The sequence below is a fragment of the Oncorhynchus mykiss genome, chromosome 4 (assembly GCF_057628025.1).
Source record: "Oncorhynchus mykiss isolate SJ-2025 chromosome 4, ASM5762802v1, whole genome shotgun sequence".
Taxonomy (NCBI): domain Eukaryota; kingdom Metazoa; phylum Chordata; class Actinopteri; order Salmoniformes; family Salmonidae; genus Oncorhynchus; species Oncorhynchus mykiss.
Genome location: NC_143025.1, coordinates 90,259,014 through 90,276,097, shown reverse-complemented (window position 1 = coordinate 90,276,097; position 17,084 = coordinate 90,259,014). Strand labels below are relative to the sequence as shown.

At 44.1% G+C, this 17,084-nt stretch overlaps 1 protein-coding gene across 1 annotated transcript; it reads right to left on the bottom strand.

Moving 5' to 3' along the window:
* Positions 1 to 3,137: 3,137 nt before the first annotated feature.
* LOC110521114 (prospero homeobox protein 2) lies at positions 3,138 to 16,412 on the bottom strand. Its single transcript, XM_090233251.1, has 4 exons — positions 14,654 to 16,412; positions 9,411 to 9,512; positions 8,085 to 8,279; positions 3,138 to 3,683 (listed from the first exon to the last, which is right to left on the bottom strand). Exons 1-4 carry the CDS (start codon positions 16,277 to 16,279, stop codon positions 3,516 to 3,518), a joined length of 2,091 nt encoding a protein of 696 aa, XP_090089377.1. The 5' UTR covers positions 16,280 to 16,412; the 3' UTR covers positions 3,138 to 3,515.
* Positions 16,413 to 17,084: the final 672 nt, after the last annotated feature.

Below are 17,084 nucleotides of genomic sequence, written 5' to 3'. Positions count from 1 at the left end.
TTAACTAGGCAAGTCAGTTAAGAAAAAATTATTATTTACAATGACGGCCAACACTGGGCCAATTGTGCTCCGCCCTATGGGAAAATCATGGCCGGTTGTGATACAGCTTGGATTCGAACGAGGGTCTGTAGTGACGCCTCTAGCACTGAGATGCAGTGCCTTAGACCGCTGCGCCACTCGGGAGCCCACTCTGGAGTCACTACTGCAGGCAGCTCTAGAGAGAGTCACTACTGCAGGCAGCTCTAGAGAGAGTCACTACTGCAGGCAGCTCTAGAGAGAGTCACTACTGCAGGCAGCTCTAGAGAGAGTCACTACTGCAGGCAGCTCTAGAGAGAGTCACTACTGCAGGCAGCTCTAGAGAGAGTCTTTACTGCGGGCAGCTCTAGAGAGAGTCACTACTGCGGGCAGCTCTAGAGAGAGTCACTACTGCAGGCAGCTCTACTGCAGGCAGCTCTAGAGAGTCACTACTGCAGGCAGCTCTAGAGAGTCACTACTGCAGGCAGCTCTAGAGAGTCACTACTGCAGGCAGCTCTAGAGAGAGTCACTACTGCAGGCAGCTCTAGAGAGAGTCACTACTGCAGGCAGCTCTAGAGAGAGTCACTACTGCAGGCAGCTCTAGAGAGAGGCTGTACTGCAGGCAGCTCTACTGCGGGCAGCTCTAGAGAGGCACTACTGCGGGCAGCTCTAGAGAGAAGCACTACTGCGGGCAGCTCTAGAGAGAGGCACTACTGCGGGCAGCTCTACTGCGGGCAGCTCTAGAGAGGCACTACTGCGGGCAGCTCTAGAGAGAAGCACTACTGCGGGCAGCTCTAGAGAGAGTCACTACTGCGGGCAGCTCTAGAGAGAGGCACTACTACGGGCAGCTCTAGAGAGAGGCACTACTGCGGGCAGCTCTAGAGAGAGGCACTACTGCAGGCAGCTCTAGAGAGAAGCACTACTGCGGGCAGCTCTAGAGAGAGGCACTACTGCGGGCAGCTCTACTGCGGGCAGCTCTAGAGAGAGGCACTACTGCAGGCAGCTCTAGAGAGAGTCACTACTGCAGGCAGCTCTAGAGAGAGTCACTACTGCAGGCAGCTCTAGAGAGAGTCACTACTGCAGGCAGCTCTAGAGAGAGGCACTACTGCAGGCAGCTCTAGAGAGAGGCACTACTGCAGGCAGCTCTAGAGAGAGGCACTACTGCAGGCAGCTCTAGAGAGAGGCACTACTGCAGGCAGCTCTAGAGAGAGTCACTACTGCAGGCAGCTCTAGAGAGAGGCACTACTGCGGGCAGCTCTAGAGAGAGGCACTACTGCGGGCAGCTCTAGAGAGAGGCACTACTGCGGGCAGCTCTAGAGAGAAGCACTACTGCGGGCAGCTCTAGAGAGAGTCACTACTGCGGGCAGCTCTAGAGAGAGGCACTACTGCGGGCAGCTCTAGAGAGAGGCACTACTACGGGCAGCTCTAGAGAGAGGCACTACTGCGGGCAGCTCTAGAGAGAGTCACTACTGCAGGCAGCTCTAGAGAGAAGCACTACTGCGGGCAGCTCTAGAGAGAGGCACTACTGCGGGCAGCTCTACTGCGGGCAGCTCTAGAGAGAGGCACTACTGCAGGCAGCTCTAGAGAGAGTCACTACTGCAGGCAGCTCTAGAGAGAGTCACTACTGCAGGCAGCTCTAGAGAGAGTCACTACTGCAGGCAGCTCTAGAGAGAGGCACTACTGCAGGCAGCTCTAGAGAGAGGCACTACTGCAGGCAGATCTAGAGAGAGGCACTACTGCAGGCAGCTCTAGAGAGAGGCACTACTGCAGGCAGCTCTAGAGAGAGTCACTACTGCAGGCAGCTCTAGAGAGAGGCACTACTGCGGGCAGCTCTAGAGAGAGGCACTACTGCGGGCAGCTCTAGAGAGAGGCACTACTGCGGGCAGCTCTAGAGAGAGTCACTACTGCGGGCAGCTCTAGAGAGAGGCACTACTGCGGGCAGCTCTAGAGAGAGGCACTACTGCGGGCAGCTCTAGAGAGAGGCGTTACACTACGACTGTGATTTCCTGGAGATGCACTCAACAGAACACCACTGGAGGGCGAATCAACTAACATTGCCGGGATATATGAAGACAAACCCACAAGTCATGTTTTGAGGTCACACCTGTTGAAAACCACACGTCTGATTGAAATATCCAATAGGGAGCTTTTGATTTTGCCTTCTTTCCTCTTCCTGTGAGACGTGCTGGAACTTTTAGCAGAGACGTCAAGGTGAGTATATTGATATGATAAAAGGAGAGATGTGATGTAAACTAGTTTTGAAGCCCGTCGGCTAAAAGAATGTTGTTATAGTCAAATGTTTTCTGGACGTAGCGACTCCTGTGGCGGGCCGGGCGCAGTGCGCGCTAGCCAAGGTTGCCAGGTGCACGGTGTAGCCTCCGACACAGTGGTGCGGCTGGCTTCCGCGTTGGATGCGCGCTGTGTTAAGAAGCAGTGCGGCTTGGTTGGGTTGTGTATCGGAGGACGCATGACATTCAGCCTTCGTCTCTCCCGAGCCCGTACGGGAGTTGTAGCGATGAGACAAGATAGTAGCTACTAAACAATTGGATACCACGAAATTGGGGAGAAAAAGGGGTAAAATTCAAAAAAATAATAATAATAATAATGTGCTGGACGTCTCCTCCTTTCGCCAGAGTCCAAGCAGTATGTAGTGAATATGTAGTTAATGGTATTGGGGTGCCGTCAGTGTTAAGTGAGTTTAGGTTTGACACGTTATACAGGTTTCATTGTTCTGATCACACCAGGCCAGTAGAATGAAACGCATGCTGACTTGCACCGATTGTGTATTAAAAGGATTTTGTACTTGTGTGGATTGTGTTAGTGTTTTTTTGTCTGTCCAGTTTCTTTACAACAGTTTAGAAACCATCAGTGGTCTCTTGAAACTTTTAAAACATTTTTAGATTATGTAATGCAATAATGCCGTCCTCCCATTCACTACATGCCTGAAACTGCCTTCGTAATTGACGCACACTGAAAAATTCTAAATGAAAGGTCTCTTGTATTATTGCTAGATTGATCTGATGTAGCAAAAAATACTAATTTAATTCACATGCGCCAACATGGTTTTAATAACAGATTCTACAGTAAGTAACGCATGCCTCAATATCAATCAAAATTGTATACATTGTTTGTTTTTTTTTTATTAAAACTACATTGCAATTTGCTCTACGATCCTCCTCCTGTGAATAAAAAAACCCAGCTGTGACATGGGCCTACTGTACAGACACACATTTCACACGACGGACCTCTGAATGGGAAGCCTACTGTACAGCCACACATTTCACACGACGGACCTCTGAATGGGAAATGGCGTTAACAACATTTACCTTTACACTGTTTTTCCAAAGCGACTTACAGAACCGTCCACGTTGACCATATATTGAAACACCGGGTACCCTGTCCTGCTGTTGTACGTTTAGCATGGCTTCGATTCAAGACGTGGCCCATGCAGGGAAAAATACACTTTGTTTTTACATACGGCAGCCTCCGTCTGTCTCTTTCTATGTTGTGAGGGGGGCTTTGAATTCAGCCGGTACGTCACTGTCCAGTTTACTGATGACCTTATAGATGGCTTTCTTCCAGGATGGGTCTGAGTCTCTGGCCAGGGAGATTGAGATGTAAAACTCCTGTAGTGTGATCTCAGCCACTTCAAGGAACCTGTCAGGAACCTGTAGATTAAAGGCACAACCTGTAAGATATATGTAAATGGACAATCTGCAATTCAAAAACAAGCCGCAGCCATTTTGGTAAAAAAAAAAGCAGATGGGTGTGGAGAAATGTAACCACTCGAATGTATAGACAGAGCTATAGAGGCAAAGAATGGCCATCTGAGTTACAGCTCATATGGAAATCAGTTAACAGTAAGACATTAATTTGGCCCTAATCTATGGATTTTACATTGACTGGGAATACACATATGCATCTGTTGGTCACTGATACCTTAACAACACTATTGTGGCGTGGATCAGACAACCAGCCAGTATCTGGTGTGACCAGCATGTGTCGCGCTGCATGAGGCAAATCTCCTTCACATAGAGTTGATCAGGCTGTTGACTGTGGCCTGTGGAATGTTGTCCCACTCCTCTTCAATGGTGGTGCGAAGTTGCTCGATCCAGAGCATCCCAAACATGCTCAAGAGTATGCAGGCCATGGAAGAACTGGGACATGTTCAGCTTCCAGGAATTGTGTACAGATCCTTGCGACATGGGGGCCGTGCATTATCATGCTGAAACATGAGGTGATGGCGGCGGATGAATGGCACGACAATGGGCCTCAGGATCTCGTCACGGTATCTGTGTGCATTCATAGTGGCCATCGACAAAATGCAATTGTGTTTGTTGTCTGTAGCTTACGCCTGCCCCATACCATAACCCCACCGCCACCATGGGGCACTCTGTTCACAACGTTGACATCAGCAAACCGCTCGCCCACACGACGCCACACTCTGTCTGCCATCAGCAGTTGAAACAGATGAATTCATGAAGAACTTCTCCAGCATACCAGTTGCCATCGTCGGTTACGACGCCAAACTGCAGTCAGGTCAAGACCCCGGTGAGGACGAAAAGCACCTAGATGAGCTTCCCGGAGACGTTTCTGACATTTTGTGCAGAAATTCTTTGGTTGCGCAAACCCACTCTTTCATCAGCTGTCCGAGTGGCTAGTCTCAAGACGATCCCGCAGGTGAAGAAACTGGATGTGGAGGTGCTTGGCTGGACTGGTTACACGTGGTCTGCATTTGTGAGGCCGTTTGGACGTACTGCCAAATTCTCTAAAATGACATTGGAGGCAGCTTATGGTAGAGAGATGAACATGCAATTCTCTGGCAACAGCTCTGGGGGATTTTCCTGCAGTCAGCATGCCAATTGCACGCTCCCTTAACTTGAGACATCTGTGGCATTGTGTTGTGTGATACAACTGCACATTTTAGAATGGCCTTTTATTGTCCCCAGCACAAGGTGCACCTGTGTAATGATCATGTTGTTTAATCAGCTTCTTGATATGCCACACTGGTCAGGTGGATGGATTATCTTGGCAAAGGAGAAATGCTCACAATTGTGCAAAAAAAAATCGATAAATAAACTTTGTGCATATGGAACATTTCTGGAATATTTTATATCCGTTAAGTAAACATGGGACCAACACTTTACATGTTTATATTTGTGTTCAGTGCACAGTCGTGGCCAAAAGTTTAGAGAATGACACAAATATTAATTTTCACAAAGTCTGCTGCCTCAGTTTGTATGAGGGCAATTTGCATATACTCCAGAATGTTGTGAAGAGTGATCAGACAAATTGCAATTAATTGCAAAGTCCCTCTTTGCCATGCAAATGAACTGAATCCCCCCAAAACATTTCCACTGCATTTCAGCCCTGCCACAAAAGGACCAGCTGACATCATGTCAGTGATTCTCTCGTTAACACAGGTGTGAGTGTTGACGAGGACAAGGCTTGTGATCACTCTGTCATGCTGATTGAGTTTGAATAACAGACTGGAAGCTTCAAAAGGAGGGTGGTGCTTGGAATCATTGTTCTTCCTCTGTCAACCATGGTTACCTGCAAGGAAACACATGCCGTCATCATTGCCTTGCACAAAAAGGGCTTCACAGGCAAGGATATTGCTGCCAGCAAGATTTCACCTAAATCAACCATTTGTCGGATCATCAACAACTTTAAGGAGAGCGGTTCAATTGTTGTGAAGAAGGCTTCAGGGCACCCAAGAAAGTCCAGCAAGCGCCAGGACTGTCTCCTAAAGCTGATTCAGCTGTGGAATCGGGGCACCACCAGTACAGAGCTTGCTCAGGAATGGCAGCAGGCAGGTGTGAGTGCACCTGCACGCACAGTAAGGTTAAGACTTTTGGAGGATGGCCCTCAAGAAGGGCAGCAAAGAAGCCACTTCTCTCCAGGAAAAACATCAGGGACAGACTGATATTCTGCAAAAGGTACAGGGATTGGACTGCTGAGGACTGGGGTAAAGTCATTTTCTCTGATGAATCCCCTTTCTGATTGTTTGGGGCATCTGGAAAAAGCTTGTCCGGAGAAGACAAGGTGAGCGCTACCATCAGTCCTGTGTCATGCCAACAGTAAAGCATCCTGAGACCATTCATGTGTGGGGTTGCTTCTCAGCCAAGGGAGTGGGCTCACCCACAATTTTGCCTAAGAACACAGCCATGAATACCAACACATCCTCTGAGAGCATCTTCTCCCAACCATCCAGGAACAGTTTGGTGACGAGCAATGCCTTTTTCAGCATGATGGAGCATCTTGCCATAAGGCAAAAGTGATAACTAAGTGACTCGGGGAACAAAACATCGATATTTTGGGTCCATGGCCAGGAAACTTCCCAGACCTTAATCCCATTGAGAACTTGTGGTCAATCCTCAAGAGGCGGGTGGACAAACAACATCCCACAAATTCTGACAAACTCCAAGCATTGATTATGCAAGAATGGGCTGCCATCAGTCAGGATGTGGCCCAGAAGTTAATTGACAGCATGCCAGGGCAGATTGCAGAGGTCTTGAAAAAGAAGGGTCAACACTGCAAATATTGACTCTTTGCATCAACTTCATGTAATTGTCAATAAAAGCCTTTGACACTTATGAAATGCTTGTAATTATAATTCAATATTCCATAATAATATCTGACAAAAATATCTAAAGACACTGAAGCAGCAAACTTTGTGGAAATTAATATTTGTGTAATTCTCAAAACTTTTGGCCACGACTGTAGTGTGAGTTTTATAAAAACATTTATATTTCGATTTTATATGTTTTAGTTTAAGTGTTAGGTAGATAAAGTAGTGGATTTGTTCCCTGTTAGCTAGTGATACATAGTGATGCACAAGTTAAGTCTGTTTGAAACATCACATTCTCCTGGAAGTGTTTACCCTCTGGATTCTCAAGCTTAAAAACCACATTAGAAAAAAGTTTGAAAAGCCCTTTGGTTTTACCCCCCTCCAAAACAAAAATGACTAAAACTGAACATATTCATGTCGGTTTTTATTTTGGTTGTTTTTAATAATAATAATAATAATAGTTTTAGTTTTTCAAACAAGTTTCTTTAATTATTTTACTTTAGTTAATGACTTTTTTTTTTTTAAGGATTATTTTTAGTTTCAGTTTTAGTGTACTAAAAAAAAGCCTTTGACACTGTCATGCTTGGTAACATAGCACGTTTTCTGATATACAAAGTCATTTTGTCACCTGGCTGGCAGACGTGTTGATGGTAAGTTATACGTGCTTTTGAACTGTCAGTCTTTTCTTCGTCTTGTCATTTTGTAGTCGTTTGTAAAGTTGTTTGTGATGTCGTTTGGCAAGATCACAATGCTTGGGGAAGTAAGCAGAGGCCGGTAGCAGGCTGGTTTGAATCCAGGTCCAGGGAAAGAAGTCAAAAGGAATTGGCAACAGGTTTAAAATCTCCTGCCGTTGTTCCCTTGAACAAGGCCTTTAAACCTCAAAATTAGTTATAGGAGTATTGCAATGCAGCTGACCCTGGGATCCAGCCAAAATGTTAGTTGTGTGTGTGTGTTGTCCGGGGGGGGGGGGGGGGTCAGAGTAGAATAAACAGTTGATTCTGTTGATGGATGAATAAAAATCATATTCTATTCTCCATTATGACATCAGACAGAATAACCAACATCAAATGTAATCAATTCCGCCTTTCTGAACTATCAGGTTTTATATCTGTCTGGCCTATTGACCTTTGACCCATTTTTAAAGCGTTTTGTTTGTTTTCAACTCACCATACTTGAATTGATCTTTGTAGACGTGTACAGATTTAAAGCTTTTTTTAAAAAAAATAATAATAATCTGTGCTTAGACTTCCATGAACATACCTGTTGTACATGCTGACCACATATAAACAATGTATTGTGCATACCATCTTATCTTTGGATCAGATTGACTGTCTGTACAGGAATCCAGCTGAACACAATGAAAATACACGAGAGAGATGAAGTCATGAGCAGCACAATGAATTCAATCCGCAATTAGCGAAACAGAATGTTAGGCTCGTGAGATCAGGATGGTCGTGCGATTGTTTTTTTTAAAAACGAATACGGAGATTTACAGTACCTGAAAGTCATTGGCCTTGTTGTAGTGCATGTTGAGGGCTCTGAAGAGCTCCGAGTCTCTGCTCACTGCTACGTCCCTCACACTGTTAACCCCCTCCACTCGGGCCCGGCGGGCAAACTTCTCCATCTGAATATAGTAGAACTCTCTGAAGTTACTAAACCATTTAATCAGCTGGGACATGATACACCGAGTGAGCTGTATGGGGAAACACAAAGAAACAAAACAATTTGGGTAAGTACATTTATAAGTTATTTTAAAATGAGTGATAGTTATGTCTGGGTTATTTCACTTTGATGTAGGTTTAGTTGTTTTTAGTATGTGTGAGAATTTTGTTCATCCAACTGTTTCTGCATTCTTTGTAAATATGTCAATAAATCATGAATGAACTATTTTGAATAAAGCAAATTGCCCACAGTTATGTGTTCAGTGATTGTTTCCAATTAGGGGATTCTATCTCAACATTTCAGGTATTCGCTCTACCTGGACTTGTAACACTGGTAAAGGTCATTCATTAAAATCTGTATATCTCTCGATATATAACACGCCATTTATAACACATTTAAATATGTATACACTATATATACAAAAAACATGTGGACACCCCTTCAAATTAGTGGATTCGGTTATTTCAGCCACACCCGAAGCTGACAGGTGTATAAAATCGAGCACATAGCCATGCAATCTCCATAGACAAACATTGGCAGTAGAATGGCCTTACTGAAGAGCTCAGGGACTTGGCACCGTCATAGGATGCCACCTTTCTAAAAAATTAAAAAATATCAGTTGGTCAAATGTCTGCCCTGCTAGAGCCGCCCCCGGTCAACAGTAAGTGCTGTTATTGTGAAGTGGAAACGTCTAGGAGCAACAACGGCTCAGCCGCGAAGTGGTAAACCACACAAGCTCACAGAACAGGATCACAGAGTGCTGAAGCATGTTGCTCATGTCCTCGGTTGCAGCACTCACTACCGAGTTCCAAACCGCCTCTGGAAGCAATGTCGGGAGCTTTCCGTTTCAGCATGGCAATGCCCCAGTGCACAAAGCGAGGTCCATACAGAAATGAGTTTGTTGAGTTCGATGTGGAAGAACTTGACTGGCCTGCACAGAGCCGTCACCCCAACCCCATTGAACACCTTTGGGATGAATTGGAAAGCCGACTGCGAGCCAGACCTATGTTCCAACATCCTAGTGGAAAGCCTCAGAAGAGTGGAGGCTGTTATAGCAGCAAAGGGGGGATGGGCAACTCCATATTAATGCCCATGATTTTGGAATGAGATGTTGGACGAGCAGGTGTCCACATACTTTTGGCCATGTAGTGTATTTCATTACCTGGATATCGGAGAAAAAGGCTGTGAGCACGTTAGAGCTAGGGTAGCGAGTATAGAAGAACATCAACTTGGCTTTCTTCAGGTGGTGTGTGGTCAGACCCTCCTACACGTCAGGTTATGGAGCTAACAAATTTAGATGTTGTGTGGTCAGACCCACCTACCAGTCAAAGGTTTGGAGACACCTACTCATTCCAGGGTTTTTCTTTATTTTTTACTATTTTCTACATAGTAGAATAAGACATCAACACTGAAATAACATGTATGGAATCATGTAGTAACCAAAAAAGTGTTCAACAAATTAAAATACGTTATATTTGAGATTCTTCAAAGTAGCCACCCTTTGCCTTGATGACAGCTTTGCACACGTTTGGCATTCTCTCAGCCAGTTTCACCTGGAATGCTTTTCCAACCGTATTGATGGAGTTCCCACATATGCTGAGCACTTGTTGGCTGCTTTTCCTTCACTCTGCGGTCCAACTCATCCGAAACCATCTCAATTGGTTTGAGGTTGGGTGATTGTGGAGGCCAGGTTATCTGATGCAGCACTCCATCACTCTGCTTCTTGGGCAAATAGCCCTTACACAGCCTGGAGGTGTGTTGGGTCATTGTCCTGTTGAAAAACAAATGATAGTCCCACTAAGCGCAAACCAGATGGGATGGCGTATCACTGCAGAATGCTGTGGTAGCCATGCTGGTTAAGTGTGCCTTGAATTCTAAATTAATCACTGACAGTGTCACCAGCAAAACACCATCACACCACCACCTCCATGCTTTACGGGGGGAACTACACATGCAGAGATCATCCGTTCACCTACTCTGCGTCTCACAGAAACAGCAGTTGGAACCAAAAATCTCCCATTTGGACTCATCAGACCAAAGGACAGATTTCCACAGGTCTATTGTCCATTGCTCATGTTTCTTGGCCCAAGCAAGTCTCTTATTCTTATTGGTGTCCTTTAGTAGTTGTTTCTATGCAGCAATTCGACCATGAAGGCCTGATTCACGCAGTCTCCTCTGAACAGTTGATGTTGAGATGTGTCTGTTACTTGAACTCTGTGAAGCATTTATTTGGGCTGCAATCTAAGGTGCAGTTAACTTTAATGAATGTATCATCTGCAGCCGAGGTAACTCTGGGTCTTCCTTTCCTGTGGCGGTCCTCATGAGAGCTAGTTTCATCATAGGGCTTGATGGTTGTTGCGACTGCAATTGAAGAAACTTTCAAAGTTCTTTAAATTTTATGGATTGACTGACCTTCATCTCTTAAAGTAATGATGGACTGTCGTTTCGCTTTGCTTATTTGAGCTGTTTGTGCCATTATATGGACATGGTCTTTTACCAAATAGGGTTATCTTCTGTATACCACCCCTACCTTGTCACAACACAACTGATTGGCTCAAATACATCAAGAAGGAAAGAACTTCCACAAATGTACTTTTTAACAAGGCACACCTGTTAATTCAAATGCATTCCAGGTGACGACCTCATGAAGCTGGTTGAGAGAATACCAAGAGTGTGCAAAGCTGTCATCAAGGCAAAGGGTGGCTACTTTGAAGAATCTCAAATCTAAGATTTGTTTAACACTTTTTTTGGTTACTACATGACTCCATATGTGTTATTTCAATGTACAAAAGAGAAAGAAAACCCTGGAATGAGTAGGTGTGTCCAAACTTTTTTGACAGGTACTGTATATTCAGGATATGGAGCTTAACACATTTAGATGGTGTGTGTGGTCATACCCTCCTACAGGTCAGGTTAGAGAGCTAAACAGATACAGATGGTGTGTGGTCAGACCCTCCTACAGGTCAGGTTATGGAGCTAAACAGATACAGATGGTGTGTGGTCAGACCCTCCTACGGGTCAGGTTATGGCGCTAAACAGATACAGATGGTGTGTGTGGTCAGACCCTCCTACAGGTCAGGTTATGGAGCTAAACAGATACAGATGGTGTGTGGTTAGACCCTCCTACAGGTCAGGTTATTGAGCTAAACAGATACAGATGGTGTGTGGTCAGACCCTCCTACAGCTAAACAGATACAGATGGTGTGTGGTCAGACCCTCCTACAGGTCAGGTTATGGAGCTAAACAGATACAGATGGTGTGTGGTCAGACCCTCCTACAGGTCAGGTTATGGAGCTAAACAGATACAGATAGTGTGTGGTCAGACCCTCCTACAGGTCAGGTTATAGAGCTAAACAGATACAGATGGTGTATGGTCAGACTCTCCTACAGGTCAGGTTATAGAGCTAAACAGATACAGATGGTGTGTGGTCAGACCCTCCTACAGGTCAGGTTATAGAGCTAAACAGATACAGATGGTGTGTGGTCAGACCCTCCTACAGGTCAGGTTATAGAGCTAAACAGATACAGATGGTGTATGGTCAGACTCTCCTACAGGTCAGGTTATAGAGCTAAACAGATACAGATGGTGTGTGGTCAGACCCTCCTACAGGTCAGGTTATAGAGATAAACAGATACAGATGGTGTGTGTGGTCAGACCCTCCTACAGGTCAGGTTATAGAGATAAACAGATACAGATGGTGTGTGGTCAGACCCTCCTACAGGTCAGGTTATAGAGCTAAACAGATACAGATGGTGTGTGGTCAGACCCTCCTACAGGTCAGGTTATAGAGATAAACAGATACAGATGGTGTGTGTGGTCAGACCCTCCTAGAGGTCAGGTTATGGAGCTAAACAGATACAGATGGTGTATGGTCAGAACCTCCTACAGGTCAGGTTATAGAGCTAAACAGATACAGATGGTGTGTGGTCAGACCCTCCTACAGGTCAGGTTATAGAGCTAAACAGATACAGATGGTGTGTGGTCAGACCCTCCTACAGGTCAGGTTATAGAGATAAACAGATACAGATGGTGTGTGTGGTCAGACCCTCCTAGAGGTCAGGTTATGGAGCTAAACAGATACAGATGGTGTATGGTCAGAACCTCCTACAGGTCAGGTTATAGAGCTAAACAGATACAGATGGTGTGTGGTCAGACCCTCCTACAGCTAAACAGATACAGATGGTGTGTGTGTGGTCAGACCCTCCTACAGGTCAGGTTATAGAGATAAACAGATACAGATGGTGTGTGGTTAGACCCTCCTACAGGTCAGGTTATAGAGATAAACAGATACACTACTCAAGTCATTCCATACATCAGAATAACATGAACGGGAGAAAATACATATGATTTTCTTTAGGAATACTGTCTACTCTTTTTTTCTTTTCATGTCAATAGGTTTCACCTTGTTTCTACACTTCCCTACTTCAATATGTATTCCTGTTGAAAACAAGCTTCTGTTCCTGAATCCCGACAATTATTTTCAAAGACAGATATTATTTTTTACATCAATGTTTTTCTCTGTCCTGTAATCATTAGACGACACTCAGATAGTAGAAGCAATTTCCTTTCGGAGTAGAGATCACAAGATCAAAGGGTAAACTCTCCTTGAAGTGCATCCTACCACAGCTACTAATGCTCTCCCAAGCCTCATAGATATCGTTCTCCCGGATAGAGAAAACTAAATTGATTTTTTTTTTTCTTCTGTTTATAGACTATCCATGTAGTGCAGAGAAAGGTTATTATGAGACACTTAGCGAAAACCTCAAAGAAAGGCAATCTTTCTTAGGCACAGTATTGTGGATATGACTCATCCTACCTGAAGCCAATTGCCTCACTAAAGAAAGCCAACCAAAGAATCTATCATTTGGTGGAAATGAAAAATACAGATAGTCATGGTTGACCACAACATATTACAGATTTACTAAATCAATGAAAAGTGTATATAGTAGTATTCTATAGTAATATATCGGTGCAGAGCCGCGGTGTCGTGGTAACACTTCCTGGCTCGTCACAAATACTTTTTACACCACCGCCAGTGGTGTAGAAAATACTTGAAAGTACTATTTAAGTATTTGTACTTGACTTTACTATTTATATATTTTGGGGCGACTTTTACTTCACTACATTCCTAAAGAAAATGATATCCTTTTTTACTGTCTACATTTTCCCTGGCACCCAAAAGTATTTGTTACATTTTGAATGCTGAGCCGGACAGGAAAACGGTCTAATTCACCCACTTACCAAGAGAACATCCCTGGTCATCCCTACTGCTTCTGATCTGGCGGACTTGCTAAACACAAATGCATCTTTTGTAAATGATGTTGTAGTGCCCATTGCTATCCGTACATTTTAAAAACAAGAAAATGGTGCCGTCTACTTTGCTTAATACACGTCATTTTGAAATTATTTATACTTTTGATATTTAGAACCAAATACTTTTAGACTTTTACTCAAGTAGGATTTTACTGGGTGACTTCCACTTTTACTCAAGTAGGATTTTACTGGGTGACTTCCACTTTTACTCAAGTAGGATTTTACTGGGTGACTTCCACTTTTACTCAAGTAGGATTTTACTGGGTGACTTCCACTTTTACTCAAGTAGGATTTTACTGGGTGACTTCCACTTTTACTCAAGTAGGATTTTACTGGGTGACTTCCACTTTTACTCAAGTAGGATTTTACTGGGTGACTTCCACTTTTACTCAAGTAGGATTTTACTGGGTGACTTCCACTTTTACTCAAGTAGGATTTTACTGGGTGACTTCCACTTTTACTCAAGTAGTATTTTACTGGGTGACTTCCACTTTTACTCAAGTAGGATTTTACTGGGTGACTTCCACTTTTACTCAAGTAGTATTTTACTGGGTGACTTCCACTTTTACTCAAGTAGGATTTTACTGGGTGACTTCCACTTTTACTCAAGTAGGATTTTACTGGGTGACTTCCACTTTTACTCAAGTAGGATTTTACTGGGTGACTTCCACTTTTACTCAAGTAGGATTTTACTGGGTGACTTCCACTTTTACTCAAGTAGGATTTTACTGGGTGACTTCCACTTTTACTCAAGTAGGATTTTACTGGGTGACTTCCACTTTTACTCAAGTAGGATTTTACTGGGTGACTTCCACTTTTACTCAAGTAGGATTTTACTGGGTGACTTCCACTTTTACTCAAGTAGGATTTTACTGGCTGACTTCCACTTTTACTTGAGTAACTTTCTATTAAATTGATCTATACTTTTTACTCAAATATGACAATTGGGTACTTTTTTCCACCGCTGACGGAGACCAGGGTTCTGTTTCTCCTACTTGCCTGTGTCTCCCCATCTCATTTCCTTACTGTCTGAATAATGTGGTAAAACACCAAAATGTAAATTAAAATAAAATACTATTTTCAAAGGATACATTCAGCACATATGAGGTCCTCTTCACCATACTCTGAAAGCTACCGTACTCCATCTTAACGTGAGGGAGACCGAGACTGTCCAGAAGCACATTATGTCCTGTGGCTGTGGGGTGGTGAACCTGTGGACTCCTGGGTGGCCTGGAGGTCACCTTGGACTTCACTTTGACCGGATCCCACAATAAGTCAACCATCTCTGGGGTAGGTAGACCCGTGGTAGTAGGTCTACACGGGAGCTTTCCAAAGGTATCGTGATGGAAACCGTTGTGTTTCAGGTTATCCAGTACTTGGTGGTCTTCCTGTAGATCAGTGGGGTGGTTGTATAGGAGGGAGGGCTGATGGAAATGGAGAGGCCTTTTCACTGTCAGGTTTAGAGAACATGGGCGAGTCATTGAAGCAGGCTTTTGAACAACCAGAGATAGAGCATCGGTTTGAATCTCTGGTAGTTGTTGGGCCATACCACTCTTGGAACATGGGGGGAGTCGTGACATGCTGTCTACGTGGGTGGATGATGACGCTAGCTCATGAGAGCTGAGGAACACGGGCTCATCGTCTGTTTCCACCATTCCCCCATCCTTGATGTGTAGCTGTGGTGGCTTGAATAATGTATGTGATATGTTTTTGAAAATCGAGTCAACGCTTGAGTTTACGGCTCTGGAGAGCTCATACTTGAGAATATCTGCTAGGAGTTTGTCTTCTTTGTCTGGGTTTGAGTGGATGTAGTCAGTTAGCTTGTGATTCTTCCACCCCAGATGACCTCTATCTAAAGGCCCTCCATTGTTAAACTCACTGTAAGGGTCCATAAACACCTCTGTCTCCGGGTATCCTTTGTTCCAAGTACTTTGGTGGTCGTCCTCCATCACACCTGTTGAAAACGTCCCATCCCTGACGTCCTCCTGAGACTCATTAGTCTGATACTCGTAGATCTGGATGAACCTGGCCTGGAGTTGACCCAGGAGCCTCTGCATGGTCTGAAGCTGCTTCTTCAGGTTATGGCCTTCGTCCGTACTCTTTCCGCTAGCGCCCCCCGTCCTCAGGAGATCCTGGTGCTGCGGCACCCTCTGTTTCCTTTTGCCCTCCTGTTTGTTTTCCATTGTCTCACTCTGAAGGTCACTGGTAGGAGTGGTTTCTCCATGTGTACAATGAACACTGGGACTGGGAGGAGAGACTGCTATGCCTCTGATGATGTTCTCCACTCTGGCACGCTTCGCCTGACGTCTATCCCCCAGCTCCAGGGTCCAGTCCTGGTTCCACCCGGCTCCATTGGGGCTGGCCCCGGTGGATGCCTGGCTGGCTGGAGACAGAGGCTCCATGGTGGTGCTGCTGCTCTTGGAAGAAGTGCTGCTGTGATGATCCACCAGTCTAGGGCTCGTCAAGGCAGAGAAGGAAATATGCGCCTCGGGGTTGTAATATGCAGCAGAGCTCTCCTGGAGGGTCTGTTCACTCTCAACGGTTTTCCGTAGGAGCATAGAGATAAGGGATCCTCCGCTTGAGCGAGAGGAGGATGGAGGGGTGGGCGAGTTGTATGTGTTGTCGTGTAGAAAGGAGGGAGGATGCTCTGCTCTGTCCTCTGGGTAGGTGCTGCTGGGGAAATGATGCATGCTGTGGTCCAGAAGGCTTGGGTTCATGCTTCATGCAAAATAAAGACAAATGTACTTTATCTTAACAAACGGTTTTAGAAATTAGACACAGTTCTACAGAAATCTTAAAGGAAAACAAAATTGTTCATGGAAAACCAACAATATGGCAAAATGTAAAGTTATTTCCCCCAGAAAATAAGAATTTGTTCTTAACTGACTTGCCTGGTTAAATAAAGGTAAAATAAAAAATAAATAAAAAGAAAGAAAACAACATATCATTTTAATGGTAAAACTATATTTAGCAGATCTGCTATAGTATTTATTAATAAATCAATCATTTTGCAATTGGTAATACCTATTAAATACTGTATTTTGTCCGTTAACAGCAGTTTGAAAGTTATACGTTTTGTGAAGTCAAATCTACCAGACATCAATAGCTGTATTCATAGTATGCAACTCGTAGAATATTACTCACATTTTAACTCAAAACTATGTGGATATAATGTCAATGCTAGAAAGGGAATATATATCCTGTAAAGAAGCACAATTTAAATGTATTTTTTATTTTTTTTAAATTATATTGATAAAATCTGTTGACTGATAAGACTGGAACGAGCACTACTTTTATAAGTGACGAAATGCTCTAATGTACCGTTGTTAGCAACAGACACGTTTTAAGAACCAAATGACGACAACCTGCTATTCATTTGATGAAATCCAATCACACTATTTATTTTAATTAAAAAAAACATATATTTGAGCTATTACTTTCAAAAAAATCATTATCGTTGTTGAGAATATTGTTACAGCTTATTGTCTAAATTTCACCTGTCTTATTTCCTAAGATCCCACA